General features: G+C 37.3%; 1 protein-coding gene across 14 annotated transcripts in view; it reads right to left on the reverse strand.

Moving 5' to 3' along the window:
* The window catches only part of GRM1 (glutamate metabotropic receptor 1), a 374,689-nt gene that overhangs the window by 107,281 nt on the left and 239,483 nt on the right, over positions 1-27,925 (reverse strand). For all 14 annotated transcript variants that reach the window (XM_070256560.1, XM_070256554.1, XM_070256558.1 and 11 more), the window contains exon 4: positions 456-691. In XM_070256560.1, coding sequence (XP_070112661.1) covers positions 456-691 — 236 coding nt within the window. The remainder of the gene's footprint in view (positions 1-455; positions 692-27,925) is intronic.

A 27,925-nucleotide genomic window follows, 5' to 3' on the forward strand; every position in this document is an offset into this window, starting at 1 on the left:
GAGCTAATGTCTGTTGCCAATCTTCCTATTTTTGCTTGAGGAAGATTGTCCCTGAGCTAACATCTGTGCCAATATTCCTCTATTTTGTATGTGGGACACCACCACAGCACGGCTTGATGAATGGTGTGTAGGTCCACACCTGGGATCTGAACCCATGAACCCTGGGCCTCCGAAGCAGAGCGTGTGAACTTAACCACTGTGCCACTGGGCCGGCCCCATGTTGTCTCTTCTTATTACTTACTCCACCAAAGACCAAAGCAATCTTTCTAGAACACAGAAACATGAATCCCTGGGGCAGTACACACTCCCCCCCATTCAATCTATTTTATAATTAAGATGGCAATTTAGTCTTTGGACACCCAGAGTTGGCATCTTCTATTCTCATTTAACAAGCTATAATGGGGCTGGAGGAGATTACCAAACCTCTGGGTTATGATTTTGTGAACACAAGTTACCTGTGCAGATTCTTTTAAAGTTGGGATTTTCCAGAAGGTGTCCTGGTAGGCGGCACTGGAACCGATGTTGCCAGAACTCAGGGAACCAGGGGTTCCTCGTATTAGTGTCCAGCCTCAGCTTCAGGAAATAATCATCAAATGACCTGACCTCTGGAGACTGCAGCTTTATCGTGATTCCTCCGTTGGCTTCCACCTCATAACCTTCAATGACTTCATCTCTGTCTGCCCATCCATCACTAAAAAAATTCAGGGATTGGGGTGGGGAGAGAGAAAGACAAATGTCTCACAAATAGAGCTCAGAGTTATGAATGAATGAAGCAATTCAGCAAGGCTGAAAGTCTATTTTAAGCCAGCAATGCTACCCATCAATGACATGTTTTTTCGCGGAGTAGAAAGTTGTGATATCATAACGTTCAGCTTGTTTGCTTTTCCCAATAGTGAAAGGGATGATGATGATGATGATGATAGTAACAATTACAAGAACTAACGTTTATTGAGCATCTACTAGTCATCAGATTCTGTGCTACTCACTTTATCTGAGTCAGAAGATGTTCAGCAACTAGCTGAAGTCCCAGAGGACCTGGATATGGATCCAAGTAGTCTGACTCCCAAACACAGTGCTCTTTACAACTAGACCACAAAGTCTATCAGTTGCTGTCCAAACCAGAAGGAAATAAAACTCAGCCACTCACCTTCACAATAAGAGCTCAACAAGGTTTCGTGGTTGCGATCAAGACCATTACATGAGTTGCATTATATGGGGTGAAAAGTTGAGTTAGCTCAGAAACATGACAACCACAAATTCTGCTCCTGAGTATTGTTCAAATTTGCATTGCTTAGAAGTGACCAGATGCTTTTCTTCCCCTCTAATGCTATTTAAAAATAACAGCATTAAAAGAAAACAATCTCACTCTGCAAAATAAAAATAATCCTCCTGATCACTAAATGGAAGTTCACTGACATTGTATTCAGTGGGTTCAAATTTTTTAAATTTGGTCACCTTCTGCAACACTCACTTCTGCCATGAGTGATGCAGCTCCAATTTAATTCTGGTGTGCACATGAGCCAGGCCAAGTCTCATGTGAGTGGCTGTGATCCCGTCCCAAGAGAATGTCAAGGAAAAATTGCACTAGGTAGAGTTTAACAGGCAAAGAAGACTATAGTCAAGACTATTCCAACCGGCCAGAGACACTGAACTCAATTCTGTGAAACAAAAGGTGGGAGCGTTTTTTAAGCGTTGGGGTGAGCTAGTGAGACAGTGCTGGAGGACACTGTGGGGAGCTTGGTCAATGTGATTAAGCCATCTGTGTTTGGTAATTGTCACTTATCTAAGTTAGGCTCCCACCTTCCCACAGAGACTGGGAGATAGGGGTTTGCCACTGCTCTTGATAATCACATTTCAAAGAGATGGCTCCCAGGTCCCTGAGAAAGAAAATTCTCTGTTGTAAAACTGACAGGAGGCTGGGAGAATGCTTGCATCTCAAAGGAAGCAGAGAAAGAATTTACAATGGAATGTTTTTGAAAGCAAATACTCTAAGAGAAGTCAAGTGGCTCATACTCAGGGAGAAATTTGTCTAAAGTCTAGTCAAGCTGAGAACATTAAGATTGTCTTGGTCAAGGGGCAGAGTCATTCCTCTACTCACAGAGTGGTGCCCTGCAGTTTCTGGAACAAGACCATTCAGTCTCTGTGAAAGAAAGTGTTTTATCACTTGCTTCTCACGGAGTAGGGAGCTGGGCCCAATACACATGACAGATCATAGCTCCCCCGTTGATATCTGAGCTCAGTTGGGATAAATGTGTCCTCCACTTAAATGAGCTAATTGGTGCATTTCCATTCTAGAATCTTCCCAGTGAACTACACAGGAGCTGCATTTTCAACAGACCTAGGGTTGTAGAAGATGTAGCTGACTTAGCATGATACAGAACTAAAGAGACTTTGAGGTATAGTGTAGTCTACATGCTACCAGTACATATATAGTACATATGCTATATGTAGTCTATATGCAGACCAGAGGAAGTCTATATGCTTCTTCTAAGTCCACAAGGATAGAGAGTTTACAGTCCTGCAGAGATCTTTCCTCTTCCCTTTCTTTCTTCCTTCTCCCCTTCCCTCCCTCCATCCCTTCCTGCCTTCCTACTTCGTTCGTTCCTTCCTTCTTCCTTCCTTCCTTCCTTCCTTCCTTCCTTCCTTCCTTCCTTCCTTCCTTCCTTCGGCATTTACCTAGCACCCACTATGTGCCAGATGCTCTGCTATGCTCAGGATTCAAGTGAGAATGAGACATACTATCTTTGTCCCTATGCTGTTACAGACTTGTAGGGAAAAACAGACACTAGACAAGAATTAGAAATGCTATGAAGGTTAAGAAGGAGCAGTGACCAGTACTATGGGGAGGAGGGCCTTGGGAGTTTGACTTAGTCTGGTGTGTGTGTATGTATGTGAGTGTGGACAGAGAGAGGGCTCATTAGGGATGGCTTTCCTAAGAAAGTGCAGTCTGAGCTGAGCCCCATAGGGTGAGTGGACATTAGTCAGGTGAACAGACAGGGAGGGATTGGTAAAGAAGGTTCCTAGTAGATTCTCTAACATAGGAAAGAGCATGGCTCATTCAAAGAATTTAGAGAGTCAGTACAGCTGGAACATAGAAAGAAGAGTGGCAGGACTGGGAGTGTGGGTATAGATCTCAGCCTGGAAACTGTTAGCCTCAGGACTACAGGGAGCGCTCAAAGTGTGGTAAGTCTATAACCTGATAAGGTCATTCTGCTCTGCTCCCTCGTGGTAAGTGACCTGAGTATTTTTGTGGCAAGTCCTTCTCCACTCACCATCACTGAATAGCATCGCGAGCCAAACTGACTGAAAAACAAAAAGACAGACACATTTAACTTTCTATATGCTCCACCTACTTAGAAAGCCTTGAACTAGTTCAACTATTTAGATTTATTCACATTTATATGATAACTACATCTACAGCAATTTGAAGACCTGAGCTATGGCTTATGTCATGCTGAAAAGAAAGATAAAAATAAAACCAGTTAAGCTTTCAAGAAATTCTGTGTATGAGTGTATATTTAAAATCAAAATGACTTATAACTTGAAGAGAAGAATGACTGTTTGACATAAACTTTAGGCTTGAAGTGTGTTTCTCCCCAAGGCTTAACATTATGTGAGACTTGTGTGTGTCTGTGTATAGTCTGAACAAAAGACCCACAATTTTTTAAAGTATATGAAATGAGCCTTCTATAATGTTTATTTGCATTTCTTTTTAAAAATCATCCTCAGTTTATAAAACAGGTATTGTGTCAATGCTAAAGCAGAGAAACTGTGACTTCCTCTCCTTTTGCCCACCAGCAGAGAGGAGCTCATCATAGGAGTAAACATTTGTCTATGAATATAGACAACTTAAACTCATGTGGTTTGGTGGGGGAGCCCTAAATCGCTTTTGCCATTGGTCAAAGCCCTTCTCCTTCACTGTAGATGACCCCATTTCAGAAATTAGAGTTGGTGTTAAATCCGAGAGATGATAAAATCAAGGAGAACCAGGAGGTAATACAGAAAATATTCAACCAGCATTACTTGGCGAATATCTTTGGAAGTGTTAATTGCTAAAGCATTGTAGAATATCTTAAATCTATCACAGGTAAGGTGTTAGCGAGTGCTAACAAATAAAAAGTCGCTAAAAAACATCCGCAGAGCAACTCCTGGTTTGTAAATATTTAAATCATTTCATCTGACTACCACTTGTTAAACGTATTTACAGAGAATTTTAAAGGGTTTTCTCTGTTTAGTTGTATTGGTTTTTTTTTTAATCAAGATATCGTTTGGGTGAATTCTCTGTGGAGCACACATGAAAACAGGGAGCAAGCAGCTCTCCTGATACCTAGTAGAGGTTTTTTATTTTGATGTTGTTGTTAATGGTGGTAGTGGTGGTGGTGATGGTGGTGTACACTGTGCTTGACCAGAGATGACCCACAGGCACCTGTTCGCCCTAAGTGACTGGAGTGACTCCTGCTGTGCTGGGTGCTGACCAGCCTCAGGCAGTGCTGAACTCTCAGTAAGACACATTCACAGCCTCTAGCAACTTCTGCTGCCCCATCTGTTTCCCAATTATGAGTTCTTTTTCCTATCAGGGGTCTGGAAATAAAACTGTGTAATGTGGATGAACAGGGTGAACATTTAACAGAAAGCTACATGTCTTTAAGAACTGCTCACAAATATGCTAGAATCCTTATTCGCTGTCCTCCCTCCACATTTCGGTACATACAGAAATTCTTTCACAAGGCTGTTCTCTTTCCACAAAAATCACTGTTCTACTCTCTGCAAAATTTCACAATCCAAAGTTGAATAATAATAAGATTTCTTCTCCTTATAAATTCTGATATTAACGACTGGAAAATATTATTTCTAATTCTACCAATTATAACTTGACAGGAGTTACATGAGTGTTATTTTCACATTATATCAAAGTAACTTAATAAGCAAATTGATGGTAAAAAGCAGAAACACAATAGTATTCATTTAAAAAACTGTTCAAAAACATTTTAGAAAAATCTATTTACATTCAATTAAAATAATTACAGTGTAGGGAGTAAAGCAACTTGATTTGTGTTATGAGTTTTAGTAATTGTGTGTACTTGATAATAAAACTATAATTCTTCAAAAATGCTCTAGAGATAATCATATAACCAGAGAAATAAGAGGATAATAAAAACAATATTTTCAAAAACATATGTGAACAAGCACAAAATTCTATAAATTACAATGCTAACCATCTTTACAAAGGTTGAAAAATTGTAGCATAATGTAATTTAAATCAGGTGATGCCAATTTGGGGAAATTTTATGGAGGTAATTGCAGCTTTTTCTTTTTTCCTTTTTGGTGAGGAAGATTGGCCCTGAGCTAACATCTGCACCCTTCTTCCTCTATTTTGTATGTGGGATGCCACCACAGCATGGCTTGATGAGTGGTGTGTAGGTCTGAGCCCAAGATCTGAACCCACAAATCCAGGTGGCTGAAGCAGAGCCTCCCAAGCTTAACCACTATGCCACTGGGCTGGCCTCAGGTTTTTCAGTAATAATTTAGACTGGCTTTATTCATTCAACATGTACTCACTAAGAATCTCGTATAAGTTGGGCATTTTACTTACTGCTGTGGATGCCTTGATAAAAAGGACAGGCAAGGCCCCTGCCCTCAAGGCATTTAATTAAAGGGGTGGAGAAGACTGGCCACAGAGAGTTGCAGTGACTGAATTGAAAGGAAGACCAAGTACAGAAGCCCAGAGAAGGGGTAGGGGTCATGTCACAGGAGATTTTGCCCAGGGGGAAGTAGCATCTAAGATGGGACTTAAGAGATGAGTTAAAATTACACGGGTAAAGAGGAAGATGGAGGTGGGACCAGTAAAAACAGGACAAAGCTTTCAAACCACAGCAAAATATTTAGTTTATTTAGAGTGTGTAAGGTAAGGAATGATAAGATAAGTCGGGATAGAGCTAAAAGAACCTCAACGTCTTTGCTAAGAGTTTGGATGTTACTTTTCTGGTGGTGAGAAACTACTTGGATTTTAAGCAGGGATGTGACATGATTAGATTTGTTTTAGAAAGGTCATGCTAGAAAGCATCTAGAGTGTAAGAAACTTGTGAAGTTTCTTTGGTTCTAGAATTCTCAGGTAAAAACTGTGGAAACGCACACATAGACTTGCGTGTGCGCACACACGTGTGTGCACATATGTACACACGCAGGCTAATTACATTGCAATATGAAGGCACAGTGGAGGTATTGATGAACCAGAAATTGGGGTCGTGGTCGCAATTAGTTTACATTTAATTTTAAAATTAGTTGCTGCCAATCCACCACGAATATAGAAGTGACACAAAATGTAGGTCTGTTTATGTGATCATCTAGTTCAGGTACTTAGCGGTCATTCAGCCCACTGAAAAGCAGAAGAGAGGATGAGGGGATACCTTCATCTTTTATTGTGCTAGAATTGGAATTCAAACCGAAGCCTTGCTTCCAGCCTTGTGGTCTTTCAGTAGAAAACTGACCGAGGTAGAAGAGGGAATGGGAAGGTGTCAAAAGGCAAAAGAGGAAGAATAAAGGAAATTCTCAAGGAGCTGAAACTTCGTGTAAAGGAGATCAAGGTCAGATAGGTTATTCTTTATTTTCCCATCTGCTCCTTACCCCATCCCTCAACCCACCTCTGTCATCCTGAGTCTAGAATCATCTGCCACCTGGAGACTTCTGACTATCCTCCTCTTCTAGCAGAAATGTAGGGCAAAGGCGTCTACTGATCAACACTGCACACAGCTATGCCGACGTGGAAGCCATTTCCTAAACCTTCTACAGACCATTTCCCATGTATCCATGAAAATTTCAAGGCGGTGTGAAAGAAGGGTGGACTAATGAGGAGAATTCCTTGTGGACAAGTAGGTATTTTTGTTCTTCCAAATTCTACTACCAAGGTAGCGCTCCACTTTGTCTCTCACTCATCTCATCCTGAGAGACAAGATGAAATAGGAATTGATTACTTTTAACTTTCTAAGCATCTATTTCTCTACCTATAAAATGGGGATGGAAATGGTATCAATCTCTTAGAGTTGGGTGAGCTTACATTAGATAAACCATATAAAGCATTTAGCATAATATTCAGCACATGAGGAAGTCTTATTAGACGTTAACAGTTCTTGATCAACAATCTCCTCATGATTCAACCAACATACTGAGCTATGTCTGCATATGGGGAAGACTTCTCTACAAAAGTGCTGCTCTCGGTGTGGTCCGAGGACCAGTGAAGGTTAGTGAACTATTTGTTACCAGTCAATGAGGAGGAAAGTACAGAGATTGAGGATAAGCATTTAGAAAAATCAATAGCAGTTAGACATTGTTGCAAGATCTAAAAACATGACTGATAGACTCATACCATTGAATAGGGCACAAACACTTTTTTTCCAAATTCATATAGTGAATTGCCTATGGCTGGAGCTGTATATTTGTCATATGCAGCAGAACCGTGTTACAATGTGTTACATTTTCAAGTTACTTTGCCAACTGCAACCAAGACTATATAAATATCTGAGAGTATATAAGCACTTATTTTTATAAAGTTATTTTTATCATCACTTTGTTTTAATCAAGCCCATTATAATTTATCATATAAGATTCCTTTCTCAATTAGGGAAATAAAATTTTCATTATTTACTTTGACTCCAACTATATATGGCCACATAAGCTTCACCAGACTTTTTCTTTTTTATAAGAAAATACACAATATGCTGAATGAGGCAATAGTGATATTCGAACGTGGACATTCCATAAAAATGAGGGCAAAAAGCGTTCCAAAGAAATTTGCCTGAAAATATGTCAGCTCATATATTGGATTTGATTTTTATCCTTAATTGATGGTGAAGTGCTAACACCATAGTGTATTATTTGTGGAGCCATTAGATTTTGAATTCATGAAATCATCAAGATTTACAATCATTTATACACAAAACATAAAGGATTAAATTTAAAATCAAAATAATTCTTTGAAAGAAAAAGTATTGAATTAAAAGCTGATAGAAGCATGTGTTCAATATTCTACACATAAAAATTAGTGTTTCATGGGTTTACATGAAGTGGCACTTTGGGTTGCTAGGACTAAAATACACATACACTTGCCAAGACATTAGTGAATGACTGCATCAAAGATGTTTGCTTAGAAATGTTCAGGGACTCTGGTAAAGAAAGTAGCTCAAATACTACTTCCTGATGTCCTTATAGCTCAATGATTTCCAAAACTGCCGAATGATACAGAAAACCAACTCATTGAATAAAGAAAGCTAGCACAGCGGTTTTCCATTGCAACTTGATGAATGTGCAGATAACACTTATGTGGAGTTCTTTCAGTATATGTACAATTTGAAAATGCTGATTTGAAGGAAGAAATCTCTGCTCTCATTTAAATTCTCTTTTAGCTTCATTCCTGAGAAACACAACTAGCTCTAAATGTTATAAAATTGTGAATAATTGTTTTGTCGACAAACGTAATTGGCAGTGTAAGTTTTGTATGGGGCTGTGTTCTGATGCTGCAAGTGCCAACATCAGGAAAACGTTCTGGAGTCATTAAGTAGGGTAAGTAGCTTGTGAGAGAATGTCAATCAATGCAATGCTTCTTTCATTGGGGAAAATTTGGTTTTTAAAAAATGTCAGCTGAAATAAACAATCCTTAGTGACGTAGCACAAATTTTCAGTTTTGTAAGAACCAGTGTACTGGAAGTGGCTTTCATTGGCCCATCAGAACTGATTGCTACCATTTTTCAGAACACTGTGTTCAGTGACTTCACATTGGCAGATTGAAATTATCTATGATAGGGATATACAATTCAAGGAAACCAGTAAATGCCACAAATTAGGGTTTCTTTTTTATTGTTTTTCCCCCCACACAGCCAGTTGTGATAATATAGAACATGATGTAAACAGTTATCATCAGTATTGAGGGGAGAAGTTATGTCAAGAGTGTTTGAACTACACAACAAACTCTTAATGTTTCTTCAGGATGAGAAATAAGTTTGTTCCCAATATTTAAACACATCACGAGGAAAGCCTGACTTGCTCTTTTGACTGATATCTTTGATGTATTTAATGATCTTTATATTTCCATGAAAAAAAAATAATTCAGTATTTTAGGAGCTGAGACCAAAGGGAAAAATTAAAAGCTAGAAACTTTGAAGAACAAGTTTTTTTTATAGATTGCTATGTCACAAGTTTAATTTAAAAATAATTGTCAGTGAGTAGAAAAAGATCTTGATGTTCTCATCTGCAAAGTGTTGTCAGCAAACACTCGATGAACTTGATTGCCTTAGTCTCCTTGGGCTGCCATAATGAAATACTATAGACCGGTGGCTTAAACAGCAGAAATTGATTTTCTCACAGCTCTGGAGAAGAGCAGTCCAAGCTCAAGGCTCCAACTATTCAGTTTCTGATGAGAGTTCTCCTCCTGCCTTGCAGACTATGTCCTCACATGGCCTTTCCTATATGTATATACACACACACACGATGAGGAGAGAGAACAGCTCTCTGGTGTTTTTTTCTCATAAGGACACTAATCCTATTGGATCAGGGACCCACCCTTGTGACCTCATTTAACCTTCATTACCTCCCTAAGGGCCCTATCTCTTAATACAGCCACATTGGGAATTAGGGCTTCAACATATGAATTCAGTCCATAGCAGATGGAATGTTTTTAAATGTATTATTCATTTAAAAATCCTCATTTAAGAAATTAATGGATCAGAGTTCATTTATTTCATCAAAAGATAATTTAAATTGAGCTAAAATATTATGGGATAAATTATTGGAACTGGCTACTGATGAAAGATTGAAGATGACTTTGAAAATACAGCATCATTTGCTTTACTTGGGACCAAAAATTTAAAATAAATATCCCGAACTTGCTGAAATTGCTGTAAAATCTCTTCTTCCATTTCCATCAACAGACCTCTGTGAGGCTAATTATTCTACTAGGAATGTTATGAAAACAAAATAAACAGTTTACATATACATAATCCTATGCAAGTATCATTGTGAATCCAACCCAGATTAGATAATTCAATAAACTCATTTATCATATTAAAAATTTTAAATATTGTTATGCATAGTGTTAGTTTCAAGTGTATATACAGGCATTTAACATAAGAAACCCTCTATGTCACTCATAACTTTTGTTTATTTACAATTATAGAACATCTAAAAGTTACTAGAATATAGTAATTTTCTCTACTAATCACCTAGGCACACACTTTCAATAAACAATGGGTACAGTTTTGTACTTCTTTTGTCCTTGTTTTCTTTATTTTTATTATATTTACTGAAGTGAGATTTTGTGCCTGTTGAATCTAACAATACAACTTTGGGCTTGTATTCTGCATGTCTTTATGCTATATGGTCGTGTGTCACTCAATGATGGGAATATGTTCTGAGAAATGTGTCGTTAGGTGATGTTGTCATTGTGTGAACATCATAGAGTGCACTTACACAAACCTAGATGGTACAGCCTGCTACAGACCTAGGCTATATGGTACTGATCTTATGGGACCATTGTCACACATGCAGTCTGTCATTGACTGAAATGTTATGCGGTGCAAGACTGTATTTGATTTCTTTGCAATCTATCTTTATTATATTTTACCAAAGTACAACTCCACACTAGACTGGAAATTTTTAAAAAAGAAGAAGAAAAGAGAGTGTGAGAAGCACTCTTCTAGAAGATCTCTTTAGCCTTTATGCCTTAGAAGTTGTTAAGATAAAGACTATGATATTACAACAGTTCCAAAAAGAGACACCTCAGAAACTCCATCTTGGTGCTGCTGCTAAGTGAAGCCATGACTACCAAGTAGAGGCTTCTCACTTTGTTGGGAAGGCTGCAGTGACATCACTCCTTAGTGTAAAATTTTACAAATCTGAACTACCATTCTTTACTCTCTGTTTTAAATCCCTGGGTGTTGCATTGCTGCTGAATCTTTATTTCTCAGGTCCTTATGCCATTTGAGTGAGAGGCTGCAGTTTCCCAGATAATTGTAAGAACCAACTGCAGGAAGGCAGGAGACACATTAGAAAAAGAATGCAATAAGAAGCCAGAGTGATTCTGATTAAAACATAAATCCTATCCTGACATTCTGCTTAAACTACCAGCGCCTTTCCAACTCACCGAAGACTTTCAACGAGCATCTTAAAAGGCCCTACATGCTCTTATCCCCATCACCTCTCTCATTTCTACCATTCTGCCCTTTGCTCTGCTCCAGTCACAATGGCCACCTTGCTGTTCCTCAATGAGCCAGGGAGACCCCTGCCTTAGCGTCTTCGCACCGGCTATTCTCTATGCCTGGAATTCTGAAATTCTCTTCACTTGCATAATTGCATGGCTCTCTTTCACTTCTTTCATATCTGCTCAAATGTCATAGTCTCAGAGAGGTCTTTTCCTATTTGAAGTTGTGTCCCTTCTCTCTATTCCTCTTCTCTACTCCTATTTTCTCCTTAAAACTTATCAATATCTGACATACCATACAAATATACTTACTATATCCTTCCAGTAAAACAGAAGCTCCCTATAGGCAAGGGTTTTTTACCTTTTTTGTTCACTTATATAACCTCAGAATTTATAACAGTTCTTGGCTCATAGTAGGTGTTCATTATATATTTGTTAAATGAACCAATGGATAAAAGACTTTATGAACTAATTTGTATTCAAGAATTCTTAGGGGATACTATAATCAGTGGTATGCTGCAAGTAGCTCATACCAGCTGGCAAGAAACTATTGTTATCTTTTCCCAGCTCTGCATTAAGTGACTCCATGTTGCTAGGTTAAAATTGGTTATAATAAGAGTATTTACTTCCTGGGTATATCAGCTTCCATAACAAAGTACCACAAACGGAGTGGCTTAAAACAACAGAAATGTGTTCTCTCATAGTTCTGGAGGCTAGAAGTCTGAAGTTATGATGCTACCAAGGCCACACTCCCTCTGAGACTCTGCGTGGAATCCTTCTTTGCCTCCTCTGAGCTTCTGGTGGTGGCCTCAGCTTGCAGCTGCGTCACTCCAGTCCCCATCTCCCTTGTCACACGGTGTTTCCCCGTGTGTTTCTGTGCCTGTGCATCTCTTCTCCACGTGTAAGGACATCAGCTGTATTGGATTAAGTGCCTGCCCTACTCCGGTATTACTTCACCCTGTTTAACTTACATTTGCAACAATTCTATTTCCAAATAAGGCCACATTCTGAGGTACCGCAGATTATGAACTCAATATATCCTTGAGAGGACACAATTCAACCCATAACAACGAGCAAACACTGCAAATCAAGCCTTTATTGTTCCTTTTTGTTTCCTTTTTTAAGAGAGTCAGTTAATAATCATTTACCAGCATACCACTAACTATGTGTTGTGATATTTTCTGTGACATTTAGGATTAGTTATGAACTTCTGAACTGTTAGATGAGCTAACAGTGTTTTAAATGATTATTGTGTATTTCTACAATAGAAATTAAAAGTTACTATTATTTTAAACAAATAGTTATTCTTTCTAAAAGCTATTGTTACATGGTTTATACATTTGAATCACTTTACTTTTCTTTCTCAAGAACAGATAATTACATGCTAAGAAGCGTGAAAGATATGACACCTAAAAAACTTATGGAAACACTTTTAGCCTAACAAATACTATTAATTTAAAAAGCAGATTTATAGTTTATACCTGCAGTTACTTGAATTTGGGGACAATCATTGCAGCTTTTGCATTAGAATCAGACGTGTGTGCACTTAAGCATGCTGTAGGTCCTTCAGCTTTGAGTTGTTCTTAATGATAAAGCAATGAGTTGACTTGTGTCTGGTTGTTAGCAAATCATTATAATAACAAAAGAAAATGAATACAATGATATTATATATCTGTATGGTGGTTCTTATTTTATATTTCAGATAATTCATTTACAGTACATTTTTGATTCCTTGAAGAACAAATCTAGATCCTCCAACATTAGCTGATTCAAATCTTCTGCGTTATTTTATTTAATAAATATTTACTGATATCTTACTTAGTGCCAAGCACTGTCAGGTCCTGAGAATACATTAATGAATAAGACAAGAATTGTCCCTACTCTCATTTAAATTCATGAGTTGGGTTCCCACTTCCAGCCAAGACAATGTAACAAGTACCAAATTTACTCATCTGTCTAAAACAACTGAAACACCAGACAAAATATACAAAACCATGACAAGACGTTTTACATCTGGCCATGAAGGGATTTCTGAGAAGTGAGCAGCAAATGAGATGAACCCTAGAGTTTTTTGAGCTGGCTGCCTGGAATTTTCCAAATCATGGCACAGAAGGGGGAGGGGTAGTAGGAAGGAATGGACTCAGGCACAGTCCAGTGGATTCACTGAGCTCAGTGGATGGAGCTGAGTATCAGGGGGAAACAGGTGGCCAGAATTCACAGGGCAAAGCACTAGAAAGGGGAGAGCTACAAAGAGAGAACGGTCTGCACTGCTTCTTCCTAAAGTATTCAGTTGAATATCAGACAGCCCATGCATGTTAGGAAGCTACCTAAGGCTGAGGAAACAACCAACCAAAAGAATTTGAGGAAATAGTGCCTGGAGGCTACAGAGTTGCGAAGAGTAACTGTTTCCAATAACCAGGATGGAAAAGTTGATGTTTCACAGGGAATTGGCTGAAGTACTAAAAAGTGTCTTGCCTCAGCAGTTGGGAAAATTAGCCCTAGACTAAATGCTACTCGGGTCTTGTCTAACAAAGCTTAAAAGTAAGATGCAAAAGGACCAAATTATTTCTACATAACTTCGCCTCCTCTCAGAACTAGCTCAAGAATAGTTCTAGAAATACAAAATATTCACTACTCAACAAGGTAAAATTCATGATGTCTGGCATCTGATAAATATTACTAGCATATAAATTCATATGTGGAGTGAGGGGAAAAGATACTAAAGTGACAAATAATAACAAAAAATTATCCCACGGTGATGCAGGTTAGGGAGAGGCTTTTAAAGAGTCACGTGATACAAATGAAGAGGAGCACATTTTGCACTGGGTGGTCAGGGAAGCGTGACTGGAGAGATAAGATTTAAGCTGAGACCTGAGATGTGAGAAGGCATGAGCCATGTGAAGATCAGAGGGAAGAGGACGTTAGGCAGCTAGTAAAAAGGCCCTGAGGTAGAAACAAGCAGCTGTGGCTGAAGACTACCCACTTGCCACAGAAATGTAGGTTCAAAATCTTTACATTTATCAGAACAGAAGGTATTTGAATAGACACTTTTTTGTTTTTCAGCTATCCACTGTATATTTGATCTTCTCTAAGATATCTTAAAATTTAAAAAAAAAATTTTTAAAAAGTCTTTGTTAGGAAATAAAGCTGATATATTTTCTAATGAGGAGGTGGTCTTGTTTTGATTACCTAGACTAAAGGGGGGCCCCTGAAAGCAAAAGTGGAGAAATCAAGGAGGCTATTGGGGCTTAGAGCAAGTCACAGCTCTTCCTTGCACCACATTTAGCATACCCTATTTTCCATCTAATTAGGAGCCCAGAAATACCTTACTGTTTAAATCACAGAGATACCCAAGTGCGTTTCAGAAAAACCTTAAAATCATATTCTGAGGGAATCTTGTATGGCTCCAAAATCATCTTGTGTTATAGCTGGTTATTGGCTATAGGATTCCACTAGGACTAGGTCTGAGCTGACTGGTTTTGAGCTTAAATTCTGCAAGGTTTGAATGGAACTTGAAGTTTTAGCTTTTGACTTCACTGGAGTTAAAAGTGAGCTTATCCAACAGGTTCTACTTCATCATTAAAATTTCCATAACCATTTATTTTTCAGTGGCCCCTGGTTCTAAAGCAGTCCTGGGGTAGAGAGAGGGCTCTGCTTAGAGACAGTGGATTGGAAGCAAGAGCAATAAACATTTCTGTGGAAATGAGAAAAAAGAAGTGTTCCTTGATGAAGGACAGTAGATAGTGTAACCTCATTTGATTTAATGTCACATGGGAAAAGGGCACATAAGTATACATGGAGGCAAGGAAGGTAGGTGCCATTAATAATAAGTGAGAGGTCTATAAAATGAAAGTAGAGAATGAGTGAGCTGTAAAGACCTTGAGTTATTCTCAGCAATTGTGTGTGGCTGGGCAGTTTGTTAAGTTGTGGGGTCATGGAATGACTAAAATGTTACTCCCAGATGAAAGGTCTCAGGCAACAGGAATAATTCTTCAGTGCTACAGGTAAGATAACTTTGTGTTCTCAGTAAATATTTGCGGAAGAAAGGAAAGAACAGAGCGACGAAGGGATGAAGAAAGACTAAGAAATGAGCATATGAGGTCCACGGAGGGATAAAAGTTAGCAGTGCACATATAGAGGGCTAATCTTCCAACGCTCCTTCCTTGTATTCTGAGATGACAACCATGCTGTCAAGATCTCTCGCAGTTCTTATTTTAAACTGATTTATTTTTCTTACTTGAACAAAAAGTCAAAGCAGAACAATTTGTGGCTTTTCAAAAGTGAATCCAATGGTTTCGTAACTTCATTAACGAATTTTCTTAACGGACCCAATGCAAATCGTCCTGATCTATAATTTCTAGATCCTACCATCTGAAGGAAACAAAAATGTCCTTACCAACTTTGGATCAATAGCTATAGAACTTGTTAATTCATCCTCATTGTTCAAACTATTCCTAATTTTGTTTATTAAAATTAGATCTTTTTAAAATTGCTAAAACTTCTCACAACATGTTCAATTAAGTTGATACAGATAGTCTTCTTACTATAATTACCTAGAAATACAGAATAAAGTATAATTAAGAAAGCAAAAGTAATTCCCAGTTGCTAGAAACGGCGAGAGGAATCAAAGCCAGGCACTAAGCAAGAGGTAACGCAACGGCAGTCCATAAAGAGTTGGCCTCTGTCATGGAGGTGCTAGAGAACTGGAAATGGGTTCTGACATCCATCTGATGATGGGGAAGATGGTCTCATGAACCATGGCATTCAGGCGGTTGAAGCAGACACCCTAGCATAAAGCTAGGAGTCTTGATGGCCTGCGAAATCCAATAGAGTAGGACTAAAAGTGTTGCCCACAACACTGAGGAAACTTGAAGGCAATCCACGGATGAGCCTTGAAAAAACATAGAAGAAAGTCACAATGCACATTGTGATGTCTGAATTTACATAACCTATATGGGACAAGAGCCATAAGCACAGAAATTACCACAAAAACTGGCCTAAGATGATTGAAAACCCCCAGAATCCAAAAGAAATGTCGCTAGAAGCCAATATTTAAAGATAATCTCAACATCTTGAGAACTATGAATCCTCATCAAAAAATAAACCTACGGAGATAAGCTCATAATAAATAATACACACACACGCCGCAGTGCTAATGTGCTGAATCTAATGAGCGCATATAAGATCTTATATTCAACAAAAGAATGTGTTTCTATGGCACACATGGAAATTTTAAAAATTAGCCTTGTACTAGTCAATAAGACAAGTCTCAGAATTAATTTCAAAAAATTAATATAGGGCCCTCATTCTCTGAGCACCATAAATTAAATTAGAAATTTAAAAAAATGGTCACTCTATCTCCAAACATTTGGAAACTAAAAACTTAAACTTCTAAATAAATAGAAGTTCAAAGAAAGTCGTAGTGAAACTTTAAGCAATATTAATTGAATGTAAAGGAAACTATTAGGTATTGAAATTTGTGGATACACTTTAACGGGTTATTAAAAGGAATTTTATTGCTAGAAATGCTTATATTAGGAAAAAAAGTTGAAAATGAATGAGCTCAATGTCAAAGTTAAAAAGATAGAAAAGAACAAAGAATAAACTTAAAACAAAGCAGAAACTAATGAAATTGGAGAAAAAGACATAATATAGATGATCACCAAGGTAAAAATTGTTTCTTAGAAAAGACCAATAAAACAAATAATCCTCTGAGGTTATTATCATGGATAAAAAATTGAAAAGGCACCAATAGACAATATTTTGAATAAAATACGGGATATAACTTAAGATACAAAAGAAATTGAAAATAAAATTACAAAATACTATGAAAAAGTTGATGCCAATAAATTTTAACCCTAAGCAAACAGTGGACAATTTCTTAGAGAAGCTTAATGAGTAAACCTGACTCAAGAAGAAATACCAGACTGGAATATTATATATTAAACAATGAAATCAGCAATATAAAATATGCCCATTAAAAAACTACTAGATTTACCAGATGGTTTTACAAGTGTTCAAAGAATAAAATAATCAGTCTTACACAAACCCATCCAGAGATTTAAAAAGTGAGTATTTTCCAATTCATTTAATGACTACTATAATTTAATACCAAAACCAAAGATAAAAATATCTGAAAATATATGACAATATCACTCATAAGATAGACGCAAAAAAATTTTTTATTATAAAACCAAATTCAGGAAGATACAAAAAAGATAATACATTATAACCTTATTGAATTAATAAGTAATGCAAGAAGTTATTAAGCCTTATAAGTAGTCGACTTTATTAGAGAACTTGCAGAAGTCATAATCCTGCAGTCATCAGTTCAGGCTGATGTTTCCAGTTTGCCTGCATCAAGCATCTCTTTCCCTCCCTTGTTTTGAAGTTTTTCTTTTATTTTTTAAATTAAGGTGAAATGCACACAATAAAAACCAACAGTTTTAAAGTGAACAATTCAGTGGCCTTTAGAACATTCAAATGTTATGCAAACACTACCTCTATCTCATTCCAAAGCAGTGTTTCATCGCTTCAAAATAAAACCTTGCACCCAGTAAGCAGTTACTCCCTACTTCTCTCCACAAGTCCTAGAAAACATAAGTCTCCCAATCCATAAACATGGGATATCTTTGCGTGTATTTGTACCGTAAATTTTTTCAGGAATGTTTTGCAGTTTTCAATGTACAAGTCTTTCATGTCATTGGTTAAACTTATTCCTAGGTATTTCATTTTTTTGGATGTTATTATAAATGGAATTGTGTTCTTAATTTCATTGTAAGATGCTTCATTGCAGTTATATTGATGTACAGCTAATTTTCGTGTGTTGAACCTCTGCTCTTCAACTTTGCTGAATTTGTTTATTAGCTCAAGTAATTTTTTGTGGGTTCTTCAGGATTTTCTATAAGATCATGTTATCTGTGAATAGAGATAGTTTTACTTCTTCCTTTCCAGTTTGGATAGCATTTATTTTGTTTTACTACCTAATTGCCCTGGCCAGAACTTCCTGTACAATGTTGAATAACAATGACAATATTTGACATCCTTATCCTGTTCCTGATCTTAGAAGGAAAGCTTTCATTCTTTCACCATTGAGTATGATGTTTCTATGGGTTTTTCATAAATGCCATTTGTCATGTTAAGGATATTTCCTTACATTCCTAGTATTTTTTTAGTTTTTTATCATGAAATGGTGTTAGATTTTGTCAAATGCCTTCTCAGTGTCAATTGAAATAATCATGTTTTTTTCCTCTGTTCTATTAATGTGGTATATTACATTGATTTATTTTCTTGTGTTGAACCATGCATGCATTTCTGGAATAAATCCTACTTGGTCATGGTGTATAATCCTTTTTAAATGCTGTTGAATTTATTTTTTTAGTATTTTCTTGAGAATTTTTGCATCTATATTCATAAGGGATATTGGTCTGTAGTTTTCTTCTCTTATAGCAACTTTCTCTGGCTTTCACATCACAGTAATTCTGGCCTTGGGATGAGTTAGGGAGTATTCCCTCCTCTTCTATTTTGAGAAGAGTTTTAGAAGGATTTGGTGTTAATTCTTCTTTAAATGATTGGTAGACTTCACAAGTGAAACCATCTAGTACTGGACCTTTCTTTGTTGGGAAGGTTTTGATTACTGATTCAATCTCTTTACTTGTTATAGGTCTGTTCATATTTTCTATTTCTTCTTGAGTCAGTTTTGGTAGTTTATGTGTTTCTAGGAATTTTTTCCATTTCATCTCGGTTATCTAATTTGTTGGAGATGGTTTAATTTTTGAAAATTAATCAATGTAATGTACCATAATAACATATTAAAGGATAAAATTCATATGATTATCTAAAAAAATGTAGAAAAAATCATTGCATAAAGCTTAATATCTGTTCAAGATTTGAAACACACATGGACACATAGAAAATGAAATTTAGGAAAGTTACTTTAATTGATAAAAGGTATCAAGAAAATATACAGAATATCCCATACCTGAATATATATGCATACTCTATGAAAAGGAATTTTACTCCTAGCTATACACTCAACTGACATGTATACATATGTGCACCATCAGATACAAACAAGAATGTTCACAGCATCAGTGTTTCTAATAGTCAAGAACTGTAATCAACCTGAATGCGTATCAAAAGTAAAAGAGATAAAATAGTGTTGTAGTCATACAAGTGAATACTATACAGCAATGGGAATAAGCAAACTTTCTATGTGCAATAATATGAATGAATCTCATAAACATAATGTTGATCAAAAGAACACAAAAGAGAACTTCTTTATGGTTCAAATTATATACAGTTCCAAACAGGTAAAAATAATCTATAGTTTTAAAATTCAGAATTGCAGAATTCATTATTTAAGAAAGAAGTGTCATAGCAACTGGGACAGCACATGAGGGGACATCATGGGTGCTGGAAATATTCAATTTCCCTACCTCTGCAATGATTAAATGGGTTTTTCCACTTTGTGAAAATTCATTGAGCTGTGCACATTTTGTGTGATTTTCTGTATGCATGTTATGCTTGAAAAATAAGTATATTTTGAAAGTAAAGCATATAGTAAATCAACCACTAGAATAATAATAAAAACTTTCGTAAGTATCAGAACTACACATGCACACCCACACACACACATGCACACTAAAGAAGAATAAAGAAAATAAAACACCTAGTGAGAGACTTTAAAAAGTATAAAATGAACAAAATAATATATGCCAGGAAGTTGAGTAAATATATCTGTCATTTCAATAAAAGGAATATTGGCTTAACTCACTGATTATAATAAAAATAATATATCAAATTAGATTCCAAAGAATGACTCAAAGCTATGCTAAATCAAGCAGACTCACTTAAAATAAAATTTTTCAGAAAAGTTGAAAATAAAAAGTTGTGCAAGAGTATACCAGATGAATGTAAAGAAAAGAAACAGGAAACATAATTTTAATATCAGAGGAATAATTTAAGCAAAAAGCCTATCTTAAATTCAGCCCATTATCAACCTTAGTCCATCTGAAATATTAATGCCTCTTTGTCATATAATATAATATACTCACAGGTTTGGGAGGTTTAGATATAGACATCTTCAGGGGACCATTATTCTGTCTATCACAGTCTGCCCTCTGGTACACAAAAATTCACATCAATCCCACATGCAAAATGCACCCACTTTAACCCAACAACCCCAAAAGTCTCAACCCATTACAGCATCGACTTAAGTCCCAAATCTCATCTAAATCTCTTCAGCTCAAAGTTCCAAAGCCTCATCATTTAAATCAGGTGTAGGGAAGACCTGATCCATCCTGGACCAAAATTCCTCTCCATCTGTGAACCTGTGAAATTAGAAAACACATTATCTGGCTCCCAAAATACAATAGTGGGACCGACATGGGGTACCAGTTATAAATATTCCCATTCAAAACAAAAAAGGGAAAATGGAAGGAAATATAAAGTCACCAATCCCAAACAATATCAAAGTCTAGCTGGGCAAACAACTTAGGTTTCAAGGCCTGGCAATACTCCTCTGGGGTCTGAGGCTCTGTCTTCTCATCTTGAGGCTCTCTGCCCTCAGAGATACCTTCCGTTTGTATAAGTATAGTACGTGTTTGCAGCTGATCAGCCTATTTCCTATCTGCATAATTTTGTGAGTCTGACAGTTTTCTTTCATTTCACACTCTCTTTGTCGCTTATAATCAAAGCTGTCAGTGTTTCCTGTTGGTAGAACATACTCAAAAATAGTGTGGGTCTCTTATGTACATCAAGGAAATTTGTCTCGTTAGACACGAGGCTTCTGCACAGATCTTTCCTAAATAATCCCATCTCTATTTTCCCTTCTCCAGAGACAGCTGAGGGGATCCATGAATAGAATGCGTCATGTCTTCAACAAGCCCTCTGTGTCATTGAACAGTCTGACCTTTTGACCCTTCCCATGCACTAGCCAAAGGTCATCCAGCTACATCCTTGGCTTCCTCTCCAGAGTAAACTTTCCTGACAGCAAATCTCCTAATTTTAGCATATCTACAATCTAGATAGACTAAGAATTTCTCAAACCATTCATTTTTGCCTAACAGTGCTTCCATCAATTTATGTCTTTCCTCCCGCGTTTTACTATAAGCAGCCAACAGAAACGAGGATGCTCCTTTAACACTGCTTGGAAATCTCAGCTAAGCATCGAGGTTCATACTTTACAAGTATTGCTTTTCATACAACCACAGGACACAATCCAGCTAAGTTGCCTGCCCCTAGCTGTATAACAAGAACCCTCTCTCCTCCACTTCCTAATAACATGCTCTTCATTTCCATTTGAGCCTTCACCAGCAGTGTCTTTATTACTCTTATTTCTACCAACTGTCTGTCTGTGATGACCGAGGTATTCTCCAAGATAGACAACATATGTTTTCTCTACCAGGCTCCCCTTCAGATACTTCTGAGTCCTCACTGGCAGAGTCATTAACACCGGATTTCTAACAGTTGTTCAAGGCAATCTAGGCTTTTTCTATCATGCTCCTCAAATTCTTCCAGCCTCTGCCCGTTGCCCAATTCCAAGTTCATTCCATGTTTTTACAGATTTGTTACAGCAGCACCCCACTTCCATGTACTAAAATCTGATTTAGTTTCCTACCACTGCTGTAACAAATTATCACAGACTTGGTGGCTTAAGACAACATAAATCTTTTATCTTACTATTCTGGAGGCCAGAAATCTAAAATGGGCCTCATTGAGCTAAAACCAAGGTGTTGCCTGGGAGGTACTCCTTCTGGAGGCTATAAGAGAGAAGCTATTCCTCTCCCTTTCCAGATTCTACAGACTGTCTGCATTCCTTGGCTCGTCATCTTCTTCCATTTGCCAAGGCATGAAATTGTATCACTCTGACTTCTCATTCCATCATCACATTTCCTTCTCTAACTCCCCTGCCTCCTTCTTTCTCTTATACCCTTAATCAGCCCTCATAGATAGTCCAGGATAATCTCTCCATCTCAAGATGCTCAATTTAACCACATCTGCAAAGTCCCTTTTGACGTGTAAGGCAATATACTCACAGGTTTCAGGGATTAGGACATGGACATCTTTTTTTAAATTAATTAATTTTATTTATTTAATAAAATTTATTAATTTGCCAACCACAGAAAGCAGGTGAGAGGAGACTATTATTGAGGTGGGTCTTGGAACAAGAACGTGTATTGTTCAGTTAGACAACTTAGGGGCAGACAAGTCAAAAGGAGGGCAAATTATGGATAAGCAAGCTGTGTAAGGCGAAAGCATGCCTGGAGGGTAGCGCTCGAGAAGAGGCTGTAAAGCTGAGAGGCCAAAAGTATGTTGTAAACGTAGGCTGGGTCAACATTATCAAGGGGGCAGTACATTAGATTAGGAAGCTCACACTTCAAGCTGGGTGCAGTGGGAGATTGAGTATTTTGAAAAAAACAGCAGCATAATAAATAGCTCTGGTGGCAGTACAGATGATGGATAGAGGAGTCAGAAAGTTGAAGCCTACACAAACAGCCATAAACAGTTTGATTTATTAGTTGAGCTAGTTTAAGTATGTGACTTTGTATGACCCTAAGACTCTTTTAAATGTGGTAAAATAATTTTATGTTAAAATGGTTAAATGAAGTAATAAGAAGTAGAATAAGCCGGCGGGGGGGAGTGGGTGGGGGGGGGGTGGGGGCGTTGCGCTGGACTGGTTTCAAACAGCTTCAGCCAAAATTCTGGGAGAATTCTTTAAAACTTTATTATTACAGAAAGCACCTCTTTCCATTAAAAAGAAACTCTTTCTTGACCAACAGCCAATGGCTTCATACCAAAATTGAAGCAATGATCTAGATTATTTGAGCAGAAATTTCCCCAAAAACCTCTGAAGCTGTATTGTCTTTCTTCCGTGTCAAATTATTGAATTGCTTGTCCATACTAATCTGATATAAAGAATAATTGTTCCTTTCACCATCTCATTTAATGTTTCTACACCACTAAAACATTTGATTTTCATTATATTTTCCCCTAGAGGGATAATATGCCTGCCATTTAACATTATTTTCATTTGAGGCTCTTTGCTATTTCTCAAGAATCTACACAAGAAGCTGTCAGTTTTTAGACTTTGGTTCAGAAGCAGCACATTCTGCCAGGACTCTTTATTGGTTTTTTGTTGCCACCAGGGTCCATCAATGTCAATTGAGTTAGATTTTTAAAAACCGATTTTCAAGTCCCTTCCAGCAAAAACTTGTTAACGACTGAGCTTTCCAATCTTTCTGTTTTTTCCTTATATCTAAACATGAAGTGCTTCCAATCATCACATTGAAAACTTAACTGAAAGCATATTTCTCTGCTGACACATTGGCAAAGTCTGAAGAATTCATTCTTACAAAGATTCCAGTGATTCATTTCAGAACTTGAATTTACTGTATTGATAAAACAGGAGTACCTCAATTTAGCTTATAGATAAAATTATAAAATTTTATCAAGGAATTAAGTTTCTGAAAAATAAACAAGTAGAGATGCTACGTTGAAGTAACATGCTACTTAAATGTAAAATATTTCTAAAGCAAAGTATCACTTGGTAAATAAAAGAGTCCATCTTCATTTAGCTCTTTTCCTTTTTGTATATTGAGTTTTCTTAGACTAGACAACTTTTGGAAATTTGGGGGAAACTTTAAATGTTTGCTTATCATATATTTAGATGACAATAATGACTTTTTAAATGATCAGGATTTATAGAATTTTTAGCATCTGAAATAATTTAAGTTTAATATTTTTACAAGAGACTTATTGATGAATTCGAGGTTGATTCATTTGTGGTAGCAAAGATAAAGATACATATAATTATCTATAACTATATAAGAGAATATAACTTAGTTTGAATGTCCTAAAGTTGTAATAGCACCAACATTTGGATGGGAGGTAAATTTCAACTCAATACAAAACTAATTTTCTATAGGCTAGAACTCTCTAAATACATATTTCATTTAATATATGCTTTACAAATATGAAATACACATGTTATGCTTTCTAGGTATTGTGCTATGAGCCATTGAACAAAATAGATGCAGCCCCTGCTTTCAAATTCTAAGAAAGGAGCAGGCATGGATTAAATAAACAGCAACAACATAATAAAAATAGCTAACTATGTACTCATTAAGTGCTATCTCCTAGCCATATTTCTAAGTTACTTACATGTATTATATCACCTAATTCTTAAACAGCCTAAAGTGGGAATGGGAATGATATATAACGCAATCAAAGAAGGTCATCATAGATAAGCACTGTGCAAAGAGATGAGGATAGCAGAAGAGGCAGGGCCAAAGTTTATAGTTATTTCTAAGCACAAGATGAATCTATTGAAGGGTGAAGGATTTCACAAAAGGGAGTAAAGGATTTGATTTACATTGAAGAGCAAAAAACCACTCTGGCTTTCTAGAAGTACAGATTGAAAAGGTGAAGGGACAGAATCAGAGAAATTAGTCCGAGGCTATTAAGTCAGTATGGATGACAGATTACAGTGCCGGGGACTCAGTTTGACACCAATAGGAAAGTAGACACATGGGGAAATGAAGAGATCCCAAGGATTTTGAGGTTAGACTCAGAATGACTCGGTGGTGGACTAGATGTGAAGGATGAAAGGAGTGGGGCAAGAATGAGTCTTTATTTCTGAGCCGAGCAACAGGTGGATGGCAATGACGTTAACAGTGACGGGGAAGGTCAAGAAAGAAGAAGCCAAGATTTTGGTTTGGGACATGCTAAATTTGAGATAGCCAAGTAAATACATCAAGTGTGAGGTTGGGTCTACCCCAGAACCGGGACATTGCTGCATCAGAGGAAATTCAAGAATTGAATAGACATTTGTCTAAATGACATGAAAGTCTCCTCCACCTTTGAAATTCCGTGATTGTATGAAAATGGAAAAGAGGACAAACCATGAACTGTAAAATTTGTTTGCATTGGGTGAGGTGCTCAAGACCAAGACTTTGTTCATTTTACATCTTATTTGCTCCCATGGGCTTATCCATCACTAAGTAAAAAGCAGTTGGCTGAATCTAAAATTTCCAATATCTACATAACCTAAAATTCACTGCAGTTAATTTTAAAAGCCTTTCTTTGCATTACTGCTGTAATGAAGCACCACTATTGCTTTAACATCCAGGACAAAGAACGCTCAGTTATGTGCAGGTGCTCTCTTTAAAATATACGTTTGCAGAGAAAAACAGCTGTACTTATCCACAAAAGAAAAACAGCTGTACTTATCCACAAAGGAAAAATAATAGCTTTGGTGGACATTTTTCTTTCTCTTTTTTTAAAAGAAACTTCAAATATGCCAATGCCCATCTTCATTAGTAAACAGGTGTATTCATGTTATTACTATTATTATTTTTAAACCAATATTTCCTGAGCAGCTACAAGGAGGACGTTACATATGTGACCATCAGCTTTTGCGTGGCATCCTCCACCTGCCTACGAGGCCCTCTGGCCCCAGGTCCCCATCTCCTGTGTGCTGATCTTTGATGTTCTGCTGCCTTCCCTATTCCGAAGGATAGAAGCTCAAGCAGACAGTCCACAAAGACTCAAAGCCAGGAGACACACTTAGAACACCCACACTTAACTAACCTTAAATTGCCGAAACTGCAGTATTTAAAATCAATTTTGAGCTATTTGGAATTTTTGAAAAAAACAGTACTGAGAAGCCAGATGTTTCTGTATCATATATGAGTAATATATGAGTCATAGGCCCGAAATACTCCAACACTGCTTTGTGGTTAAGCTTGTAGATCTTGGAACCATGTTTCTTGGGTTGCGTTTCATCTATGTCCCTGTCCAGCTCTATGATCTTGGACAAATCACTTGAAGGATGGGTACCTTAGTTTTCTCATCTATTAAATGGGAATAATATCTCTACTCATATTTTTGCAGAGTCCTAAATGAATGATGAGCTCTTGGAATTGTGCCTGTTATAGCAAGTGCTCAATAAATATGCCTTATTATAATTTTCTCCCAATCTTTTTCTAAAGATGCATGATTTAACATGGGAAATAAAAACCACAGGCCAACCCAAAGCTCTTCTACATCATGCTAAACTGGCTTTAAATTACAAGGAGACTACGACTAGTGAGGGCCAAACTTTCTAAAAACCCTCTTCTTTAACGTTTTCTTAAAGAACTTCCATATACCCAACAGCAGAAAAGCAAGGGTCACATGTACATTTCCATTTTTTAACTCAGGATTTCAACAGCACTTTGGGGCTTGTATCTGGCTGACTTTTACATTCTAGTAAGTATATGTGTTATTCATGAATTATGACAAACCACCCCAAAAATCAGTGGCTTAAAATTGCAGTCATTCATCCTCACTCACACATCTGCAGGGGGGTGGGTTCAGCTGATGTAGGCTGGGATGCCCTGCTTCAAGCTCGCCTTGCTGTGCATCAGGCTCAGGTCTGCTCCTTATATATTCACCCTGGATATGGCCTGGGGGTAGGGGAGCAGCAGCTGTTTGGGGAAGCTCTGCTTGTAGTGATGGCAGAAGCATAAGAGGACAAGCCTAACTGTGCAAGAAACGTCAAAGCTCTTCTTGTGTTAGGTTTGCTAATGTTTCATCAGCCTAAACAAGTAATGTGGCTGGTCCCCAAGTCAAGACACAGGGAAGTACACACCTTTTTCTGGGGCAAGGAGGGAGGTAAGTCACTATGTCTGGCAGCTATCTAATCTATCAAGCTAGATTACGCTGCTGGTAATGCTATAATCATTATTGCATATATCATGTATGCTTACATTTTAAATGATTCATTTTGAGACGTAAGATTTTGTATAGTTCAAGCTTACTGGCCATCTATAGAAATAAACGAAAAATAAACAATTTTTTTCTTAACAAGGGAGAATGTTCTTTCTTACGTATCATGAACTCTGGCCTAGAACAGTGCTTCACTCAATAAATATTTTCCGAATTAATAAACATGGAATATTGAGGGTAATTTTTTATACTAATGACCCAACTTTTGAAAGGGGAGTAGGTGGAAGGAGAGACATACATGCTCTAACTGCTTCATTTATTCAGCCTTTCCTTCCTTCAATGAATGCTTCTGAGGGTCTGCTATGACAGTTGAGCCAGGCATGCTGGGTAATAGGGATCTAACAGTGACCAAAATAGTCAGGTTCCTACCATTTGGGGAGACAGTTGAGCCAGGCATGCTCTGGGTAACAGGAATCTAACAGTGACCAAAATAGTCAGGTTCCTACCGTTTGGGGAGACAGAAAATAAACAGTGACACAATACATTAATTGTGGATAATGTTGAGGAGCTGAAAAGGAAATGATTAGAGAAATTACATTATAGAAGTAAGACTATTTTGGATAAGATAAACAAGGAAGGCCTTAAAGAAGGTGATATTCGAGCTGAAACTTGGATGACAGGAAGGAGCCAATCAAGTGCAGAGAAAGAGAAAAAGCATTCTAGTCGCCAGTGCAGCATGAGCAAAGCCTCTGAGACAGGAAAGAGCTTGGCCTATTTGAGGTCCAGAAAGAAACCAATGCTGAAGGCATTCTCAATTTCAGTCTTGAAATGAAAAGCCCATTCAAGTTTCTCGAATTTGATTCCTTGCCTTTGATTCCCTAGTACCTTGTGCACCGATCACCTGGATTTGTAGTTATCGACTGACTGTCTTGTCAATCTCCTCCACTGGAACTTGAGCTCCATTAGCACAGGTATCAGTATCTTAGCAGCTTATTCATTCACAGCACCTAGGACAGAGCTCCACTC

Source organism: Equus caballus, chromosome 31 (genome assembly GCF_041296265.1).
Source record: "Equus caballus isolate H_3958 breed thoroughbred chromosome 31, TB-T2T, whole genome shotgun sequence".
NCBI classification, from domain to species: Eukaryota; Metazoa; Chordata; class Mammalia; order Perissodactyla; family Equidae; genus Equus; species Equus caballus.